The following is a 22607-nucleotide window of genomic DNA, read 5'->3' as shown; positions in this document are numbered from 1 at the left end:
ATCTAAGCAACGGTCCACACAGTACAGCCGCTTTTATATAAATTATTATTAAAATCTTCAAATTATTTTAGGTCTACTCTCACATTATATCTTTAGGCAGTGTTCGTTAAAATACTGTATGGAGCATACTAATACACAGATAAAGCATCTTGAAAAAAAGAACAGCGAAAAGAATCGTATGCGAGCTCTGGGATCGGGTGTGAAAAGCAGCCGGTTGATGAGTGGCTCAAGCACCCGGCCGCCTGTGCATATGTATGAACAAGAGACTGCAGCAATGCAACACTGAAGAGCTCAGCTGTGTTCAGCTACCACACTTCATTTCAGCCTTTCAGGGCAGTAGCTGTAGAGGGAGTTCTGTTGATAAGTGGCATTTCTACGAAAGTGAAGCAATCAAGTCATCGGCGACTCCCGTGTTGATTTTCGGCGTCAACAAGTTCTTCGACGTCGGCCATGTCGGAGGCGGCGCTGGAGGACACGCCGACATGGATCGTGGCGACCGTGTGCTCCGTCATCGTCCTCATCTCCTTCGTCTTCGAGCGCGCGCTTCATCACCTAGGCAAGGTGAGGAACGAAACGAACCCAACCGCCCTCCTTGAACAGCTCCACATGTATATCCACGCAGCACCGCCGGCAATGGAAGCTGACGAGTCCGATCCGCGCACGTGTCGCGAGCGCAGGCACTGCAGCGCCGGAGAAAGACCCTGTACGAGGCGCTGCTGAAGCTCAAAGAAGGTTAGTTTGGTGGTGGTCATCGTCGATCGTGTGCTCTGCGTTTGTGCATCTCGATATGCTTGCCTGTAAGGCTGTAACGGTGGCTCATCTCCGTCAATTTGTGGAGCTCATGCTGCTGGGGTTCGTCTCGCTACTCCTCGTCGTCTTCCAGGAGTTGATACAGAAGATCTGCATCGACGAGAGCCTCATGGAGCACTGGCTGCCGTGCCGGGGCGCCAGCGCCACCACCTCGGCGACGGCGACGGCTCATCACGGCGTCTCCTCCTCTGCAGTCGTCGGTGGACCACGAGCCTGCGCTCCCACAGGTCCCAGGTCCACCGGACCTGACAATATATAAGACCATATAAGACCTTGGGGCCTTACTCAATCCAAAAGACTAGCCTGATAGGTGAGGGTTCTCCCGCCTTATATGTTGTGATCCCCCACCATCGCTACACGATGTGGGACTAAACCCCAACAATCTCCCCCTTAGTCACACATCGGGCTGCCCCCGCCATATGTGACGCTCGAGATTTTTTTATCGGGTTTAGCTTTTTCTGACCTCGGGTACCGGCTCTGATACCAATTCTTGGAACCGGTGGTGACCACCGAGTTCACGATCTTGGAGCTGACTTACAGCCGGCCTGGCTCGTTACCACGAGCCTGCGCTCCCACAGGTCCCAGGTCCACCGAAGCTGACAACATATAAGGCCTTTGGGCCTTCTCTACCATTGTTGGAACCGGTGATGACCACCGAATTCACGATCTTGGAGCTGGCTTACAGCCGGCCTGGCTCGCTCCCACAGGTCCCAGGTCCACCGAAGCTGACAACATATAAGACCTTGGGGCCTTACTCAACCCAAAAGACTAGCCTGATAGGTGATGGCTTCTTCCGCCTTATATGTTGTGCTCCCCTACCATCGCTACACGATGTGGGACTAAAAGCGCGTAGTCTATCGAGCCGTTCAGTTCTGCGGTTGATAGGTCGGCTGATGCTGTTTTATCATAAGAGAAAAATATTATATCATGATTGATATACGGATTAAAGTTTGAAAGATTTTTTTTCAAAAGACGATGCATATATTCGCTAGGATATTTCTGACTGGAGAGTCACCATATGCAATAACTCAACTGCATGCTCAAGTAATTTAGTGCATAATTTAGCGCATAATCAATTGTTTTTTTTTGTGTGTTTCAGGGAAAAGTCCCGTTGCTATCACTTCACGCGTTGGAGCAGGTACACATTTTCATCTTTCGTCCTAGCCATCACTCAAGTCATTCTCAGCGCCGCCACCGTCCTCCTGGGACTTCTACAGGTGAGTCCATTCTATCATAACAATTCGTCTATGTATCTTCTTCCTCAAACATGATTCATCTAGTATCTTATTAGTATTTGGCAAACAAAAAAAAAACCAACGTTAATTCCCAAGATCTAGAAATTACCACATTAAGTAGACAAAGTCTAGAAAATTTTGGGTCCTAACGCACGAATCTCACAAGAACCGAATAGGAATGTTCCTGGAACCAGTTAAAGTCACAGGAAAATGTATAGGATTCAGTAAAAAGCCTTGCGTATTAAAGGGTCCGATCCTTTGGATTGACAAAATACAGAAAATTACAAGATCGAACGTTTGATGGACCAACAAAGAGATTTGATGATACAGAGGAAACCACGAGGTTGAACATCTTGGTAATTTCTCAAAAATTCGTATAAAACAAGCTATCCATAGGAATTTCATAGAATTTATGGAATCAAATCCGAAACAGCTTCATAGGAATTTTTTTTCTAGATTATTTTAGTTCTTTATAATTCCTCTATTTTTCCTTTGTCCAAAAGGGTTGTGAGCATTGGATCTCTATTGGTTTTCTCGCGTCTAATAAAACTTATGGAAAAATTCTTGCTGTCTTAAAAAAAGGTTGTATCAAAATTATAATTTAATGAATTTGGTATATTAGCTACTATAAATGGTACCTCTCTAGTTATAAATTGTGACATCTCTTGATACTTTTCACAGAGCTTCATAGGAAATTTACAGTATTCCAATTCTTTATAATTTCTTTATTTTTCCTTTGGGACCTGGAACGGCGGTCAGGTTGAACTAGCTGTTTTGTACTACTCTTTTGGTTTTCTCTAGTCTAATAAACTTATAGCAAAATTCTTGCCGTCCTAAAAAAATGGTTGAATAAAAGTTGTAAATTGTGACATCTCTTGGTACTTTCGAAGGGCCGTAGAGAAAACCCTTGAACCAAAATGTTAACTTAGCGCTTGTTGTTCTAGGCCATAACCTTAGAAAGTGTCGAAGGCACGAAGAACAACAAACGCCAAAGGCACAAAGAACAACCTGGCGAAAAGGCCACTGGAAGCGGCTTAACCTGATCTCATTAACCAGGAGACGAGTTCCTCTCTTTACAACCCCGGCGGGGGCACTATTTATACTCGTCCGTAACATTAACATGGACACAAATGCCCCTACAACTACCCTGATCCGAGGGGATATTCCCTTTCGCTGAGGGCACCTTCACTACTGGAAACTCATTTTCTTCTGTGTGTGATTATTTTTTCTGTGCGTTTTTGGCGATACGCACAGAAAAATTAAAATTATTCTGTGCGTTTCAAATAATCCCGTCAGACAAATACAATAACACACAGAAAAATGATATGTTTTTTCTGTGCGTGGAAATATACACACGGAAAAACTTCACACTCACAGAAAAATATCAATTATTCTGTCGGTGGTCTCGATACGCACAGAAAAATTATGTTCACGCACAGTAAAATTTATATTATTCTGTCGGTTTTTTTGAAAACACACAGAAAAAACATACACACGCACAGAAAAATTGAAACGACCACTAGGATTTGGGGTTCGCGCTCTCATTTTGGCGTACGCGCTCTTCGTTTCGGTGTTGGCGCGTTGTCACGAAATGAAAATACATTAATGAATAAAAAAAAGCAAAAGACTCCTAACCCTAACCTGCTGCCCGCCGCCCCCAACACGCACACGCCCGCCCCCAACTCCGCCACACACCCGCCCGCACGCAAGCGGCGCCCGCTCGCGGCTCGTCACGCACGCGCGCCGCCCGCCCCGCCGCCGCCACCGCAGCGCCGCACGCCCCGCTGCCGCTGCTCCGCACGCCCCGCCGCGGCACACGCCCCGCCGCCGCTGCGGCACACACCCAGCCGCCGCCGCTTCGCACGCCCCGCCGTAGCGCCGCCGCAGGACCTCCGCAACCATGCCGTCGGCCGATTCAACGTCTCCCGAAGTTCCTCGCCTCTAGATCCGCGCCTCTCCAAGCTCCCCGCCGGCCACTGCCACTGATTGAGCGCCCTCCCTCTACCTAGCTCGCCGGCGGCCGCGCCCTCTCCCGTGCTCTGGCCTAGGTCCGCTGGGGTCCCGTGCTACAACCTTCAGGTGAGCTCGGCTCCGGTCACCCGTCGATCCACGCTGTCCTGGTAAGTGAGACTCGTCTCGTCGCGTAAGAGGATTTAGATGCAGGCTCCGTAGCGGTAGGGTTCCTGAGAGCTTAGATTTGTGTGGAAATTTTTTGATTTGAGCTTTATAATCTGTTGGATGTTGAAGACTGAAGACTGAAGTGTTCTAGGTGAAAATGTTTAGCTGACAAATAAAATCTTTGAGCTGTGCTGCTGTGGATGTATTGATATGTCCAGTGACGGAGCTCGCTAGAAATTTTAGGTGGATGTTTTCTTATGTCCAGTAGCAGTTTGTAGTGACATAATATATAATTCATTAATTCAACATATGCAAGAGATATAAAAGAACTAATATGCCAATTTGAGAATAAATGAGCTAGTGTATGATATATGTGAGATAAATACAATTAAAAGCAGTGCATAAGCATAACAACTAAGATATATATGATACATATATTGCTCAGTTGTGCACTTGCGCCTAACCCACGGCCACGTTGTACGACCTTTTTTTTTAGGAAACGCCGTACAACAAATGAGATTGAATCATAATGCAGTTGTATTTGAGTGTCTACTTGTATGATTTTTGGAATATGATGTCCTGTTATTCTACGGTTTATTTGAGTGTCTACTTGTATGATTTTCGGAATATTTGTCCTTTCATCCAAAATAATGCAGTTGTCATTGTTGTGACATCTATTTATTTGCGTGTCCTTGGTGCAGTGAAGATTTTGTGCTAAGCGGAGTGCTGCATTGAAGATTTTGGGATAATGAAGGAGTGCTGCAGTGAAGTCTTTGGGCGGCAAGGACTGAAGCTTCCTATTGGATTTGCTGTGTACTACTTTCAAGACTAAAGAATTGTTGAGGACCTCTGATTGAGACTCAAGGTACACTTATTTCTTCACTACATAAAATTGTTGTATGTTGTTATGCTAAATTCTACTTGTGTGCCCACTTGTTTGAGTTTAGAATGTCCCTTCTTGCTCTAAAAATAATTGAGCTTCCTTTGTTGTGGTATCTAATATATTAATATTTGAAACAAAATTAGTTAATATGTCAAACTGAACATGGATGTATAATGGTTGGCAACGTGGCAAAGCTCCCTCAAATGAATGGGTTGATGGAAGCAATGGATTCTTGAATATTGCATTGCATTTTCAATTCCTGGTGTAGCTAAAAATGATACTATTAAGTGTCCTTGTGCACAATGTCGAAACTACTTTAGACATATAAGATTCACTGTAGAGATGCATTTGTGTTGGTATGGTTTTAAGGAAGACTATGAAACTTGGACTGAGCATGATGAGGGGCTTATTTCACATGATGGATATGATGGTGTGGGCAATAGAGAGGGCACTGATGAAGTTGATCAGATGGATCAAATATTGGTTGACCTTGCTGGGCACCATCCACCTATACTGGATGCTGAACCAACAGCCTATGCCAAAGCTTTTTATAGGATGGTTGCTAGTGCAGATGAGTTAGTGCATGATAGAACCACACACTCACGCTTGTCAGCCATAGCTCGCTTGATTGCTGTGAAGTCTCGGTACAACATGTCCGTCGCAGAATATGATGATATACTAGGCATAGTACATGAACTCCTTCCTCTTGACTCCAAGTTACCTAATGACTTCTACCAATCTAGGAAATTATTAGAGGGTCTTGGTATGCAATATATCAAAATTGATGTTTGCTATAACAATTGCATGCTATTCTACAAAGATAACAAGGAAAAAGAAAAATATGATTTTTGTGCTGAAAATCGGTATAAGGAAGGGCGAACAAAGGTTGCACGCAAAGTTTTGCGCTATCTTCCAATCACAGATAGGCTGCAAAGGCTATATCTACATGGGGACACAGCCAAGTTAATGAGATCATATAGTCCCACAACAAGTGGTAAGATGGTGCACCCTTGTGATGGAGAGGCTTGGCAACAATTTAATGTGGACTATCCAGAATTTGCAAAGGAAAAAAGAAATGTGCGCCTTGTAGTAGCAACAGATGGTTTCCAACCATTTGATGTGAATGCTGCGCCTTACTCATGTTGGCCAGTCTTTGTGACCCCACTGAACCTCCCTCATGGCACACTGTTAAGGTCTGAGTATATTTTTCTCGCCCTTGTTATTCCTAGTCCGGAGCATCCTGGTAGAAAATTGAACATTTTAATGCAGCCCTTAGTTGATGAATTTCAAGAACTATGGAATGGGGTCACAACGTGGGATGCTTCGTTGAAGGAAGAGTTTACAATGAGAGGAATCTACTTTTGGTCAGTACATGACTTTATGGCTTATGGGGACTTTGCAGGCTGGAGCACCCATGGTAGGTTGTCATGCCCATATGGGTGTGGTTGTCGAGGATTCCTACTCCCTAATGGTCGTAAGGCTTGCTGGTTTGATACCCATAGGCGTTTCTTGCCTAAAGATCATCCATTTAGATATGACGCTAATGCTTTTCGCAAGAACACCATGGTGTTTGATGAGGCTCCTAGGTACTTAACAGGGGAGGAAGTGCAAGCCCATGTGAACCAGTTTGCTGGTGATACACTAACCTATGGTAAATCGCACAATTGGACACATGCACTTTGTTTTAGGCAGCTTCCATATTTCCACAAGTTGCTACTTCCACACAATATTGATGTGATGCATAATGAAAAGAATATGGGTGAAGCCATATGGAACACATGTTTTGACATAGCTGAAAAGAGCAAAGATAATGTGAAAGCTAGGCTAGATTTGGCTATTATATGTAATCGTCCTTCCATGCATTTGGTGCAAAAGAGCAATGGGTAGTGGAATAGGCCTAGAGGTCCATTTAGCGTTCACAAAGATGTTAAGCCAACCATCCTGCAATGGTTCAAAGATTTGAAGTTCCCTGACTCATATGCATCCAATCTGAAGCGTGGTGTGAATCTGCAGCAAAAGAAAGTTTTTGGACTAAAAAGTCATGATTATCACATCTTTATGGAAAGGTTGCTCGCTGTAGTGTTTCATGGGTTTTTGCCAGATAATGTGTGGCGTTGTTTGGCTGAGCTTAGTTTCTTCTATCGGCAATTGTGTGCCAAAGAGCTTAGAAAAGATGTTGTCCGCTCTATGGAAGAGAATGTTGCAGTGCTTCTTTGCAAAATGGAGAAGATATTTCCTCTTGGTTTCTTTAATGTTATGCAACATCTCATCGTACATCTGCCTTATGAAGCACGATTAGGTGGTCCTGTCCTAGCACGTTGGTGCTATCCATATGAGAGGTAAATCTAGAAATATTGAAATAACTAGTTTATTTATGTCACTGACCGTAAGTTGCTATCTGTAATACGTTGCTCTCTCATCGTAGGTGTATCCAAAAACTTAGGAAAAAAGTAAGAAATAAGGCTCGTGTTGAGGCTGGCATTGTTGAGGCATTTCTTGTTGAAGAGGCTGCAAATACACTAAGTCTATATTTTAGACCACATGCTCCATCTGTGAGAAATAAGGTGCCTCGCTATGATGATTGTGCATCTTCATTTCAAAGTACATGTGACCTTGATATTTTTAAATGCCCGGGTCGTTGCATGAGCCCTAGAGGTATTCGTGAGCTCTCAAACAAGGAGTACAAGGTTGCTTTTCTATACATATCGACAAACATGCCGGAGATGGATTCTTTCTTCCTGTATGTTCTGCAAGAAACATCATTACTGTTCTGTTCTAATTTTTTTTATTATCTAGGCATAACAAGAATTTTGTTCATGTAGACACTTTGATAATGAACAGTGGAAGAGTCATATAGCTCCCACAGAACAGCAACGTCGTGATTTAAGGTTAAATGGTTGGAAAAATAGCCGTGGTATACAATCTGGTCCAAATTTTTTTGATTGGTTCAAAGAGCAAGTAATTTTCTCATACACTTCAACCTTGGTTCTGTTCCAACAGTTTGAATTATGATAAAAAACTTATCGCATAATTTGTGTTTTTCAGTGCTTGAAATCAGCTAGCATGCACAATGCTCTGAGCCAAATGTCCTATGGTTACTGCCCTCGAGTTAGGTCCTATGGGTGCTATGATGTCAATGGCTATAGATTCCGTTCAAACAAATATGAGAGTGGAAGAGTAGGGTTAACAACCACCAATAGTGGTGTTTATGTTACTTCTTTTGATGAATCAGACAATGCTCTAGAGTCTTATGGAATCATAGAAGACATAATTAAAATTGAGTGGGAAGGCAGCCTGAAACTAGAGTTGGTGCTGTTTTGTTGCTCCTGGTTCGATCCAACACCCAATGGATTAAGGCGTACTGAAGATCTAGGCTTGGTAGAGATCAATCATACATTAGGATTATCAAATTTTGACCCATTTGTGATGGCTAGTCAGGTTACTCAAGTGTACTATTTGTCATACCCGTGTAAGAACAAGGAGTTGTCTCCATGGTGGGTTGTCTACCATGTTGCTCCACATGGATGTGTGCCTATGAATGAAAGCAGTAGTGAATCTATGAATATGGAAGGGGTAGTGCAGGATGTGTACCAAGCTGATGGTTTGGATGGAACCTTCGTCATTGATTTGAGTGATGCCTTGGACTCCATACTTGCAACGGAATCAGATCTTGTTACTAACCCAAAAGACTTGGAAGCAATACAGAAACAAGTTGTTATCGATGAGGAATATGATGAAGAAGCTATTGAGGAAGAGGAGGAAATTGAAGTGGATGATGAAGCAATAGATGAAGAAGATGAAGAAACTTATGATCCAAATGATTTTTGAATATGCAGTCCAAAATATATGTTTTAGTTATGATATTTGTTATGCATAAGATCCTATGTAACTATTTTTGAATATGCAACAAACAATCCAGTATTATTAATGTAGCAGTTTGCATGTGTGCATGTGTGCTTGAGTATTACTAAATCTGAATTCATGTTGTTTTGTCTCCAATCCTTTATCTAATGCATATTATATCAACTGCAGTTTGTTGTTTGATATAACAATTAATATCACAGTTTCCTAGTTTGCTGCCCCTCCAATAATTTGTTGTTTGATGCACTATTTGTTTTAAGATGGTTCTAACATATTATATTAACTGCAGATGGTCAGTACACGCAACAAACGTGTACCCAGTCGTTATCGTCCCGCTGAAAGGAATGATGGCTCTGAAAGTGCAGGCGGTTCCATTCGACACACACGCCGTGTAGCCAACAGCAGTGTAGCCCAAACAAATGAAGGTTCTGGAACTGCAACTGCAGGCAATGCCGCACAAACGACAACAATTGTTGAAGCTCCCCCAATAGAGGCACCCAAAAAAAGAGGAAGGAAGGCAGGGTCCCGAACAAAATTTAAACTACCTGCACGTGGTTTTAAAGTGGCTCTTAAACCAAGTGGTGACGAGTGAGTATATTCTTGCAGCAATTCTCTCTTTGCATAGCAATTCTCTCTCTCATAGCAAACTAAAGGTCCAATTTGTTGTCCAATTTGCCATTTATTTTTTTAGTTTCTTCACTTCACTGATAGGTTCCTGCAGCCTGATTTGTTTTGCTGCAGTGGTTTAAGTACAAGCAAACTAAAGGTCCAATTTGTTGTTTTTGTATCTATCTAAAAGAATATGAAGCACAGGGTGGTTGGGGAGGAGACTCATGAGCAGATCCTTCCTGTGTGATATTTTTAGTATGGCTAAATTGCAGCGTCAGAAGATTGTAGAATGGACACTAAGCATGTAACTAATAATGCCTTTATTATGCTGCTGCTGCTGCTAGTATTTGACTCTGCACCTGAGATCTTGCTAGCAACAGCATGCTGTTATCAGGAGTTTATTGTGCATACATACAACCTACATAGTATATCACAGGATGTATGTATGCATGAGTCCACAAGACTTAGCCTTCCACATGGACCCAACAATCCAATCATATATCCAGACCATGCATTAGCACTAACACACTTAATAAGCAAGCACACCCACCTGTCCATCCTCCATCCAAAAGTACAAGGTTTCCACAAGTATGGATGGAGGAAGCAACATAGCAGCAAGGTTCATAAAATATTTATGATTGACTGATCTAATGATTGTGCTGACCTGTTACTATATAATATTTATTCACAGGCAATTCAGTTATATTTACTTCCCGGCACCTTACAAATACACTACTCAGCTTGGGGTCATAGTTAGAAGAGAATATCCAGGTGTGATTGTGGAGGTGGATGAGAACGGTGATGAATTCAAGCGCCCAGCTCTAGATTGGTCTGATTATTTTCATAAAAATCCTGAAGCTACGGGAATGACAAGGGGAGAAAAAGTGGTTTCCGAATTTTGGGTAAGATATGTTCAATCTGAAATTTCTGAGCAACATCTATGCAATCTGAAACCTATGTTCATGGTTCTGTACACGTGCAGCGTTTGTTCCAAGTTCCAGAAGGAGATCAACAAGCTGCTGACTGTGTTCTAGAAGCTTGTTTGAAGAGAAGGGTGAGGAACATGATGTATCAAGTCCGTGTTGATGCTGTCAAGAAGTACTACTGGGAAATAAAACACTTAGCCATAAAAAAGGCCGTAGCATGCCACATTGACCTCGAGTATGAGCAATACAAGCAAGGAAAGCTTGAGGGGTTCAGTGATGAGGTGTGGCCCCTCCTTTGTGCTTATTGGTGCTCAGATGATTACAAGGTAAAACGTAAGAGAGGGCAAACATCTCGCTCAAGTAATGAAGATATTTCTCAAAACCGAGGAGGATCTAGACCATTCACAGAGACACAACAAGTATTGGTATGCATGTGTATATTCTTTCATCTCTTTGTAGAAACTTAGTAGCCTATTGTATATTCATATCTCATTGGAAAATTTACTATTTTTTAGGAAGCTAACTTTGGACCACAGAAAGCAACCCCTATTAATACATTTGCTGCGATGAAATCTGGCATGAAAAGCTTGGATAGCACTGGTAGATGTGGTCCAGTCAGTAACCAGAAAGCACAGAAACTCATGGTATGTATGTGACATGTGTGCTGAAAAATTTCATGACTTCAGGTCATCAGGTTTGGGAGTTACATTTTTCACCCTGTTAACTTAAGAATCAAGTCTATGTTATAACTAGAAAGATGTGGAGAACTTCTTAAGATTTTCAAAATGTTAAAGAACATATTTTTCTGTGATCTGGATCTCTAGTTATGATTTATTGAAGTGACTTTCTTGCTGCTGTCCAAAAAATTCAGAATACAAAGTTAGCATATTTTGGCTATTTGTACATCTCTAGAACATGTTTCCTTGTTCTGGTCTTTGTAGGATGACTACTTTGCTGCTGTTAAGAGGATAGAATGTGCAAACGAAGAGGATGGAGACGGTGCAGACATGGAAGTGGATGGGCATGAGGTTGAGCAACAACAATATTTAAATGAGAAGGCACTATATGATGTGTCTAGTGGTGCCCCGAGAAAGCATGGGCGTCTTGCCATAGCACATGGTGCGGTTAAGTATTCAGATGTGAGGGCAGCCGGAAGGGAAAGAAGCGTCCGTCCATCAAATTCAGCGACTACGCAAAACATATCTCGTGAAATGGAAGAGCTACGTCGTGCAAATGGAAGGCTAGAACAAGAGAATCGTGACAAGGACAATGCACTGCAGCAAAGCAACGTTCTTGTAGGCTTGGTACTGGTATGTGCTATGCTCTTGTAAATACTTCACCAATATTATATGTGAATTATCTAATAGTTGATATGAAGTATCTATGCTTGCAATACACTTGTAGAATCTTTATCGGGAGACAGGAAGGGCTGTGCCAGAAGAAGCGTTACGACATTTGTCCGCTACGCAAGCAATTGTGAGTATATCTTCATTCCACAATCAATATGTTTTCTAGCTGTCAGATCCATGACTTAGAGATTTTAAGATGGAAAGGAACTACAAACTGATTAGTATTTTGTGGGGTCCTATTTAGAATGGCAACACAGAGTACAGCAGTGAGGAAGTGGCCTCATCTTGATTGTTGTATAGCTACTGCAGTGAATTTGTATGGCTATTGCAATGAGGAAGTGGCCTTATGTTGGTTTGTAATGTTTCACACCTCCTTGAAAACCTACAGTTGGAACACTTTAAACTTTGTCCAATTTTACTTACTCCTGTAACCTTGTCCAATTTAGAAGCTTTGCTAAAAGTGTTATATTGTTTGGAGACAATTCCACTTACTGTTGTAACTTTGTTCACATTTAGGCAACTGGTTCTTCTCATGCTGCCTCAGAATCTGACAACAATGCTAATGATGTTTGCCACACCAATGAGGATCTCCATGCTGTAAACATTGGCAACAATCAAGGTTCCGACAACAATGGAGATCATGCATCGATAATCTGATGGTTTAGTTGCAAAACATGGATGTGGTGGTAGTTTCTTTTGTAGAGTTGTGCTTATGCACATGAACTAGTAGCTGCCTCTTATCCGTTAGCTTTAGTTTTACCCGATGATGCATCTCAGCTAAAACTTGAACTACTGAGATGAGATGATAATGCTTTGAATGTATCGATGCCGAACCATTTGGACATCATCTACTTATAGCCTGGATGCTATGAATGAATGTGTTGAACATTTGGATGTTTACATGTGTGCTATTTATTATGCAGTAATGAAATTATTGTATGGACAATCTCTATTTTAATATGATGTTGGTACTGTTCCTAAATAATTATTGTATCTAATTTTTCTGCATGTTTAAGTGTGTTTTTTCTGACGGTGCTTTGTAAATGCCCGTCAGAAAATATTATATTTCTGTGCGTTAGCCGTGCCCGTCAGAAAAATAAGCTTTTCTCTGTGAGTGGGCAGCTACAACTCTGTCGGGATGATAACGACAGAAAAATTATTTTTCTGGCGGGTTTTTACTTTTTTCTGTGTGGTTTCACACACACTAAAAATATATTTAATCTGGGCTGTCACATTTTTCTGTGAGTGTACTACGCACAGAAAAATATTTTTTTGACGGTGAACACACAGAAAATATTAATTTTTCTGACATCATATTTCTGTGTGTATTTTTCTGAGCGTTCACCGTCAGAAAAATATTTTTCTGACGGTATTCGCATTTTTCTGTGCGTTTTCGCACGCACGGAAGAATGTGAGTTTCCAGTAGTGCTTGGTCTTTTCATCCTACGCCTCTCCTGGGCTTCAACTGCCCTCGTCGTGAGCCGGTGGTCCCGACCACCAGCCATGGCCGCTGGGCCTGGAGGTGTAATTCAATTCATAACGATCATAAGTAGAAAGTTCATATTCTTCAGTCATTGATAAACAATTTGTGGGACAGTATTCAACACAGTTACCACAAAATATACAAACTCCGAAATCAATACTATAATTAAGCAATTGTTTTCTTTTAATATCCTTTTCAAATTTCCAATCCACAAGGGGTATGGATAAGAGATCTTCCTATGTTATATTATTCCACTATCAACCATGAATTGATTTGATAGATCCAATATTCATAATATTGAATTGATTCAGTATTATCAGAATGCAAGTCCTCCCCTTGAATTTACAGGATACCCCTTTTTCCTCCTGCGGCGGCGGCAGCGATGGCCTTGTTTCACTTTCTAGGACTCCTTTGTCGATCCTCCTGCGCCGTCCCCTTGAGGTGCGAAAGGATGTGCTGGTTTTTTTCTTGGTTCCTGCCATCGCTTTCGCGACACTTTTTGGTCGCATTTTTTTAGGCAAACCGTCGCTTTTGGCCGTTGGCTTGGTTTTCAGAATCCACGCTGTTTGGGGATTCGCGCTTGCGCGACGGTTGGGAGTGCCCGGGGGCATCTATAAATACCCCGCCCATCATTTGGAGAGGCCATGCCGTCCTTTGCTTCTTACTCAGAGTTCCTGCCTACTTGTCTTTTTCGCTCTTTGGCGAGTGGTGACACGTTTCCTTCCGGTTGCTTTGCTGGCCTCGTCCTGCCTTTTCGCTTGAGGTAACTTCTTTATGTTTTTCTTTATCCCCTTTACTTCCACTATTCGCGTTTTTTGTTGCGCATGTTTTTGTTTCTCTTTCGTTTTTCTCTTTGTTAATTTTGCCTCCACTTTAGATGGCGCCCTCGGTTGAGAGCTCTTCGACTGCGTCCACGCCTTCTGAATCTTCGAGCGAAAGCGGCAGCTCTACTAGCTCCCGAGTTGAGCGAAAGGTTCAAGGTTCACCTGCCGATGACGTCGAAAGACGATCTGCTGGGGAGGATGTTGCTGCTGCGGAGGACAGCACCGAGTCGACAGGGCGAAAAGGCAATGAGGGGGATGATCTGCCTCGCCTGTCAGTTTCTGACCAATCGGAACACGTCTCCATTGTCGATTCTGAGGGGACCCCGCTGATCGTGCTGCCTACTAACTGTTCATTTTATCTCGGTTGGTCGAAAGTGACCCACAATTTGATCCAAGAGTATGTGAACAGGGATTATTTAAGGCCTCTTACTCCTAGTTCCTTCCGCCCTCCTGGCGATGAGGTGATACTGAAACCAAGACCTTACGAGGCTGTGTTTTTTTGCGACTACTTCATTGCGGGCTTGGATTTTCCTTTGGAAGGCTTTCAGACTGTTCGGTTGGCTGGTTCGTATCATTGCTGGTTCGTGAAGAAGTACTGCCGGTTGGTTTGTGTGAGAGAAAAATACTGTTCCGGCTGAAAATTTACGATCGTTTACGATAAGCCACAGCCAAACGAACAGGCTTGTCAGCGAAGTGTTGAGGCGATTTGAGATCCAATTGCATCAGTTGACCCCTAATGGGTTCGCCCGGCTAAGCGTTTTCGCTATGGCCATGAAGATGCTGGGCCATGCACCTAATGCCGATACCTTTATATGATTTTACGAGACGCAACGCTGAAGGGGCGAGGTCTGGGACCCCATTGTTGGAAAGAAGCTGCCTCTCGAGTTCGGTGCGTTTAACTTCGTCCCAAAGAAGACACGGGGCACTATCGACCTTGTACCCACCTACCGGAACAAGTGGCCCTAGTGGACCAAGTATTGGTTTTACCACCGAGTTTGCCCCGATGCGATGTGCAAGAAGCCAAGGCATAGCTGGGAACAGGCCTCTCCGCTTGTCTCTACTCTTGCCGAATGGGAGGGCAATCGCCTACCGATCTTCTCCAAGACCACCGAAGAAGAAGCCCTTAGTGGAGATGCTTTCGCGCTGAGGTCCCAGTTTCAAATAAGCCGGGACCTGGTTGAAGATTGGGTGGCTTTGGGGCGGAGGCCGTTGCAGACCTACACCCGCTTTCGGGATATAGTTCCACGTGGTGATTATCGCGGCCCCACCCTTGACAAAGCGTGACCTGAACAATTTTTAAATGACCAGGTTTTCGTCGAGTTTGTCGAGGGGAAAGCTATTAATTGGAATTTGTGGCCCATACTTGGAAAAGGAGGAGGAAGCCAAGATTACTAGCTTGGGCTCTCAGAGACGTATCAATTGCATGTTCGATTTGATGGGGTTGAGTATGAAGATCGCCCTTTGCTGGCAAAACCGAAGGATGATGCTGCCGAAAAGGCGAAATGCAAACAACCTATCCTTGTGAAGGAGAAGGGCCCTGTCAAGGAAAAGGGGTAGAGGTGCGCTGTCAGGAAGCGCAAGGCCTCGGAGCCCGGTGACGTGCGACTGGGTCGCGAGATGGCGAGGCCTTCGAAAAAGAGCCAGAAATTTACTCTTAGAGGCTCGGACCGCGATAGTGGCACGACTAACGCAGGAGGGGTACGTGAGGGTTCGGGCCTTGTTTCCATCTTTGACTCGAAAAAGCTTTCATTTCCGATCATGTTTTCTGACTGATGCTTGTTGCTGCATTTCTGATTTGTATTTGATTTTGTTTTCAGTTCGCTTCAGGGTACCTCGACATCCGGACGAATGGCGCTGAAAAGGCCTGTTGCTGTGACATCCTTTATCTTTGATGCCATCGCTCCCTAAGGTTGCGCCAAAGAGGCCAGCCCCCACTACCGCAGACCAATTCTTTCCCTGCGGCGTGGAGTACTCCCGTCCGTCCGGACCTCCCGTCACGGGCGCTGCTCCTTCTCTGACGTGTGGAGCAAAACCGAAGCGGAAGGCATCCGCACCATCAGGGACACTTAGGCGCCCCCGAAAAATCAGACCCGCGCGCTTTCAGCGTTGGTATGGCTCACGTGTCAGAGAGAGGGGACGAAAAGAATGGCGCGCAAAGGGGCCACGGCGGCCGCGCACCCCGCGCAAGTGAAAAAAATCCCCTACCCTTATCCTTTCACCTGGGCGGACTCTTCCTATCTCCCAATTTCTTTGCCCTCTCCCCCCTCTCTCTCTCTCTCTCTCCGAAAGACGGCGATGGACGGGCGGAGCACAACGCAACGCAGGCGATGCCGCAGCCGATGCGTGTCCGAGGTAAGCCCCTTGCTCCCTCTCTCTGTTCCCTCTCACGCCTTCTCCCTTTAATTTGCTTCCACACAGGGTCATGCGTCACTGCGCCGGTCATGGAAGAGGTTCCGGATGTGGCAGATCCATCAGCCATGAGACGGCGAGGTTCCAACGAAGGGTGGCACAACACAGGCAAGGTCCACAGCGGCTTCACTCCCCCTAGATCCAGCGAGGTGAGCCCCTGCTCCTCCAGTCCTCCCCTCGCATCTCTATGGTGGGATCCAGCAAGGTGAGCCCCTGCTCCTCCCCGCGTAGGTCCATGGCGTTGCAGCCGCGCACAAGATACTTGCACATGGAGGAAGATGCCGGGATCCGGCGGATCCATGATATGGAGGCACCACAACCCCCGCGAGATCTATCTCCAATGTTCCTTATTCAACAGTTAAGTATCTGACCATATACGTGAGGGAAAAGTTAAATATGTACCACCTAAAAGCTTGCTTATTGTCTTAATATGCCTTGTTTGAAAAGGCTAGATCTGCATAGTTTGAAGATAGTTGCAAGTATTTTTATTGTTTGAATAGATAATGCCTTTCTACAACTAATTTTCGATCTAATTTGTTACGCTACATCCTCTTTTTTGCTATCCAGCCAATATTTTAAATCTGAACATTGTGGTTTTAAAGATAGGTTCTATACTAGTGCACTATCTTGTTGAAGTTTTCTGAACTACAAGAAGCTCCATATACTTTTTTTAGGGAAGAAGCTCCATATGCTTCGTTGTACATACTGATTATTTTTGTCCAACATAGAACAGCACGTTTCTTATTCTGAAAAGGAGCATATCCATCAGTGTTTTAGATTGTCCAAACCATTGTAGATATTTCTTTCATGGCTTTGTTTATCTATGGTACACATGAACACTGGCTAGGGAATTAATCTATTATGTGCTTGTTACAATTAATCTGTCTTGTATGCCAGTACAGACTGTTATCATGCATATATGGAAGCAGGATCATGGTTTTTAATTGTTCTTACATTTTTTTGGTTTCACATTAATTCACTCTAGCTTTATGCTTTAAGTTTGATATATTGCTGCTTGGTAATATTGCCACACAGATTCATGTGGCCAGTTTTCATCCAGACTTGGCAGTACATTCTGCTTTATTTTGATGAAGGTACTGTTTTGTTTCTCTAAACTGTAGTACTCATGATCGTTAAGGCATTCATTGGCACAAGCAGAATATCTATATAATTTTTAGCCTAAGTCCTAAGTCTTTTTATTTCTCTTTGTGACTACTAACTTCTTCTCTTACTTCAAGGATGACCACAATGCAACCCTCTAAGAAAATGACTTTGTGTTGCCCCAGACTAGTTCTTTCCCTGCGGCAAGGAGCTGTCTAGATTGGTAGAAGTACAAAATACTTTTAGATTGTTTTAGGCAATTTATTTACCCATCTGTAGAGGTGCTAGAACACTGATTTGAACAATAAGCACTGGATTTTTATTGGGCAGCTGCATTTTTCATTGATTCGCAGAACAGATATGTAGTCTATTTGTCCTCACTGAGCTGTGCCTAATACATACATATAGGAATAAATTGTGTTAACATTTTCATGCACCTTTGTGAATTTACATTTGGCAAGTACTCCTGCATAGAAATCTGAGCAATTTTGGTTCTAAAAATATTATCATGTTCACTTTTGTTTCTAAAGATAGTTTTGCTTAGATGAAGTAGCATTGCTGAAATCTCATATGTGATTCAGGCATTTAGCTAAATAACTTGTGAGATCTAGCCAGTTAAACTTTTGTCCTACAGGAACTTTTAACAAGCTGCCTTATGTATGCATCTCATGTGGAATTGGATTGTGATCAGCAAGTATGTAACTAATATATTTGGGACTGAACTTTTAGTAATATATGTGAAGTCTAGTTAGCTGCTGAGGTAACTCCTTGTTTTGTGATTGTTGAGCTCTGTTATTTATTTCTAACTAGGGGGGTGCTTTTAGTAGACAACACATTTTTTCATGAATTCCTAGTCACCAGGTGTCTACTTTGATGCAATCATGCCATTATCACTTGTTCATGTACCTGCGATCTAGTAGATGTTTTTTGCTTGTAAAGAGAGCTTTACTAACCAAGAAAGACATTGCTAACTTACTCATGAGGAACAAAGCACAAGTTTTTCATAAGCATTGTGACATGATCTCTTGCTAATGGTTATTTTTATCTTGTTTTGAATGTAGGATATGGAGATGAATGGATGTGTAGTAGATAATGTGTATTGCTGTCAAAGGGCTTGTAGGAAGTAGGAATTAAACTTCTATTTTCTACATGTTGGTTGCATGAACTATAGCATTCCAACTTGGGTTTGCTTTATTTTGCAAGGCCTTTAGAATGTAGCATAAGATTTGCTGACATTGTATAAACGACTTCAATAATAATTATATGTATCAAACAGTTGAGTGTAACATTTAATGTTGGTTGGTGTGTGGATGCATAGTTAAATTAAAAGGATCGACTAATCAATGATTTGAATAGTTGAATGAGCTTTTATCGATATTAAAATTGTGATTTCCCTGATGGTGGTTGGCTGGCAGAAGGTTTGATCCTTCCCTGACGGGAGATGGCCGGCAGGGTAAGTTTCAACCTTCCCAGACGGTACTGTAACTGACAGGGTAAGTTTAAACCTTTCCTGACGGTATGGTAACCAACGGGAAAACTCTCTCCTGACGGAAACAAAAAAGTCGACGGGAAAACTCTCTCCTGACGGCAGTAACCGTCAGGAACCATTCCGTGACGGTTTTCCGTCAGGGAAGGTGGACTTTCCCTGTCAGTTCATCCCTGACGGGCCATCCCTGACGGTACCTGTCAGAAAAAGTTTTCCCTGACGGTTTTTAGTACCTTCCCTGACGGATTTGGCCGTCACGGAAAAAGTTGGCTGAGGTAGTGCCCCCGCGACGATGGCTCAAAAAACGCAAGCAAACGTCTTCCCATATTGAGAAGGCGAAAAGAGGCAGCCAGGAAGGGCGCGAGAAGGAAGTTGAACTGACGAAACGTTCTGATGGTCAGGGGCTTGAGACAGGTAAGAGCTGTTTTTATCAAGAGGCAGTCCGGCTAACTCCTAGCTTTAAGGATGGCAACGGGGATGTACCTGTCAGGTATCGTCGGAACATTCTCTTCCCCACTACGGAGAATTCATTTCGTCCCCGTCCTCGTTAACTGTCTCGGGTATAGATTCTTGCCCATCCCCGTACCCATCGGGCATTGGTCGGATAACAGATACCCGACGGGTACTACATACCCGATAAAGAAGGACACTTGGGGTCGCAGCTTTGCAATCGGAGACGTTTCTTCTTCACCCGGGTATAAATGTCGGAGTCTCGGAGATGCCGAGGAGAAGGAGCGAGGTTGCGAGGAGGACGAGCAAAGGTGGCAGAGAGACCGAACTGAGGAAGCGAGGGGCACGAGCGCTCGTGAGGCAGGCGTGCTTGTGCTGCTGGCGGAGATGGTGAGGAAAAATTGAACTAGGGTTCCTAGAACACACAAACTATATATATGGTTGTTCAGATTTGGGCCAAAATACCTATGTTGAGCTTCTTTGTGCATAGTCGGGTTCCCCAACGGGTAACGGGGACGGGTAAACAGGGAACATTCCCGTACCCGCTATACCCGTCGGGGATGGATTTTTGTCCATTTAGATGCCCGCAGGTAAAGATATGATCCCTTTCTCGTCCCCTAATGGATCAAATACCCGTCAGGTATTGGGTATTGGGGCCCATTACCATCTTTACCTAGCTTGGCGAAAGGGTTGCTTGTGGGCCACGGCCCTTTGATTTTGGGTGCAAAGGAGGGGGACTACGGTGAGCCCCATTTCTATTCAGGGTTAAGTTCGTCGGGTGAGATGGACCCTGCGAGGGAGGAGTCTTATCCAATTGCTCGTTCTTTAGGTGGACCGTTGGAGGCGAACCTGGCCTGCGGCTTTGACTTTCGCCAGATTGGGATATTACCAGGCGAAAACTCCGACGCCTCGAAATTTGCTGAGCACTGCCAAAAGGCGCTGGTCGCACCTGAGATGGAGCGAGACCTCTTGCAGGTCGAGGACTCAGCTCTGGTAGAGGCCGCCTCCTTTCATCTTGCTAGTGTGAGTGCCTTTCGCCTCCCCGCCATTTTTGCCGGTTTTGGTTTTACTTCGCTTTGCTTGGGTCATGACTTTTTCTTGTTCTCTGCAGGCTATGGTGCTGAGTAGTAGCCTCTATCGCTAAGGCGGGGCTATTCGCCAGAAGCTTGAGGCTGAAAAGCTTGAGAAGGACCGGCGTATTAAGGAGCTTGAGGAGAAAATCTCCACCCTAGAGAAGAAGCTGGAGGACGAATGCACTGCGCGAAAGGAGGCCGACAAGGCCTCGGCTAAGGCCAAGAGAGAGCTTGAGAGGGAGCGAGAGGCGCATCAGAAGGAGCTGGATGCTTTTACCTCTCGCTCCCGGGAAGTGATGGAACGCTACCGCGAATGCCTGCGCGGTGCTGGTGCCGACACCGAGTTCCCCGGGGAGTGCACCATGGATGAGTTCATGGTTTGGCTCTAGGGCGAAATGGACGCCCTGGATGGCCATATGATGTCGGGGCATGACTTCGACGCTATCACCGCTTTTAAGGCGATAGGGCACAGTTTGGTCGACGCCGTCGCCGGGTGCACTCATCTGTCTGGGCTGGCCATCAAAGAGTCTAACTATTACTGGCGAACCCCGTCGGAGGCCAAGGCCCTGGGCAAAAGATTCTTCGAAGAGTTCTGGCCGCCGGGGGGAATGAGATGGCGATAATGCAAGGCGCTTGTAGCCGTGGTCAGGTATCATGACTGCTACGTTTTCGCTCATGCTGTACCTTTCGTGACACCGTCCCCTTTCTGATTCGACTGAATAGCTTTTGATGCCTTGTTCTTACTTTATCAGAGCACTGAAGAGAAGAAGGCGATTAAATAAACTGTGCTAGCGTTCCTGGAGGAGAAACGCCATCGAGAAGCTACTAAGGCTGCAGCTGATGGTGACGGTGCTTCTCCAAGCCCGGCGCCCGAAAGGTCCTGCTGCTAGGGCGGCGCGCGCCAGTGCCGAAGACCGGGTAGATGCTTAGGTCTTGTTTAGATTTCGAAAACCTTTGACATTCTGTTTGGGGGATGGAGATACTTTTGTTTGTTGGAGTTGGACTTGTTGGATGTAAGGTTTGATACATTTGTTGGCTAAATTATGCTTGTGCATAGGGCGCGGAGCCTGCGCACCCCGCTGAAGTTTGGCCCCTGATGATTAGGTGTGGGGACTTCGTCGTCGGTGGCGCTTCGTGGAGGCGCCATCGGCAGAAATTTCCAAACTCGCGATTGTCGTCTTTTATATTGATGCAATATGACAGGATGCGTGAGAAAGAATGAGTTTTGAGGGATTCGTTTCCACCGGAGTATACGTGCTCGATTGTTGTGTTTTGACTCCGACGGGAGCGTCACAAACGCTTTGTACTTGCGCGAAACTGCAAATTAAAGCTGCTTGAGCAGGCGGAGTTAATTTGAAGGAGTTCGCTCTTTTTCTTTCTTCTATGGGTACTTTTTTGCTTTTATTACATAGCGTCATTCGATGAATGTACTGTGAGGTATCTGACGAATAGGTGTATTGATAGAGTCGCTGTTCGCTGTTTCTTGGGCCGACTCCTTTGCCTGAGCGAAAAGCCCTGCGCTTTGAGATCTTGAGGAGCGGGTAACTGTACCTTGCCCTTTCGATGATGGCGAACTATTGACACCACATTATAGTGGCTTTGCACGTCTTGAACCATTGCAGCTTCTCGATCGAGGATGGATGGAGCTGTGAAGCTGCAAACAGTGTTTCTGGTAGAATGGGGGACATTACGTTTTCTCTTGCGGTATCTCCCATCCTGCCCTTTTCGCTGTGGGTCACTTTTGGCTCGCTTGGTGATGCATGGGCTTGGCGCATGGCAATAATCATGTGCTTGTCTCTCTCAGATTGCTTGTGCTCTCGCTCTTACGTGGTCTCTTGCAATATCGCATCGTTACAGCCCTTTATCCTATGCTTGTGCAGCCTCTTACTCCATTGGCGAAAAGGCCAGTAAGTAGCTATCGCTCTTAATTCCTGACCCCTGCTCATTCGCCTTCATTGCGCTATACTGTTTTGCTCTTGCTCCTCCCCAC

General features: G+C 44.4%; 2 protein-coding genes and 2 long non-coding RNA genes across 5 annotated transcripts in view; all 4 read left to right on the top strand.

The window, feature by feature from the left end:
• The first annotated feature begins 275 nt into the window (after positions 1–275).
• LOC136491908 (MLO-like protein 1) overlaps positions 276–22607 on the top strand; it is a 62765-nt gene continuing 40433 nt past the window's right edge. Inside the window, exons 1-3 of the mRNA XM_066488111.1 lie at positions 276–561; positions 678–730; positions 835–1010. Coding sequence (XP_066344208.1) covers positions 451–561; positions 678–730; positions 835–1010 — 340 coding nt within the window. The 5' untranslated portion in view covers positions 276–450. The remainder of the gene's footprint in view (positions 562–677; positions 731–834; positions 1011–22607) is intronic.
• On the top strand, positions 10837–12448 carry LOC136493807 (uncharacterized). Its single transcript, XM_066489948.1, has 4 exons — positions 10837–10867; positions 10958–11086; positions 11384–11752; positions 12308–12448. Exons 2-4 carry the CDS (start codon positions 11009–11011, stop codon positions 12446–12448), a joined length of 588 nt encoding a protein of 195 aa, XP_066346045.1. The 5' UTR covers positions 10837–10867; positions 10958–11008.
• On the top strand, positions 16353–18848 carry LOC136493111 (uncharacterized). The gene is made up of 3 exons (XR_010768305.1): positions 16353–16450; positions 16517–16656; positions 16739–18848. It is a non-coding gene; the product is annotated as an uncharacterized lncRNA (long non-coding RNA).
• Positions 19375–21688, top strand: LOC136493110 (uncharacterized). Of its 2 annotated transcripts, none has more exons than XR_010768303.1 (4): positions 19375–19508; positions 20374–20567; positions 20656–21266; positions 21370–21688. It is a non-coding gene; the product is annotated as an uncharacterized lncRNA (long non-coding RNA). The 2 variants fall into 2 exon arrangements; XR_010768304.1 differs by lacking the exon at positions 19375–19508 and adding an exon at positions 20180–20286.

Source organism: Miscanthus floridulus, chromosome 11 (assembly GCF_019320115.1).
Source record: "Miscanthus floridulus cultivar M001 chromosome 11, ASM1932011v1, whole genome shotgun sequence".
Classification (NCBI taxonomy): domain Eukaryota; kingdom Viridiplantae; phylum Streptophyta; class Magnoliopsida; order Poales; family Poaceae; genus Miscanthus; species Miscanthus floridulus.
The sequence above is the reverse complement of the archived record's forward strand: the minus strand, read 5'-3'. Positions and strand labels throughout refer to the sequence as shown.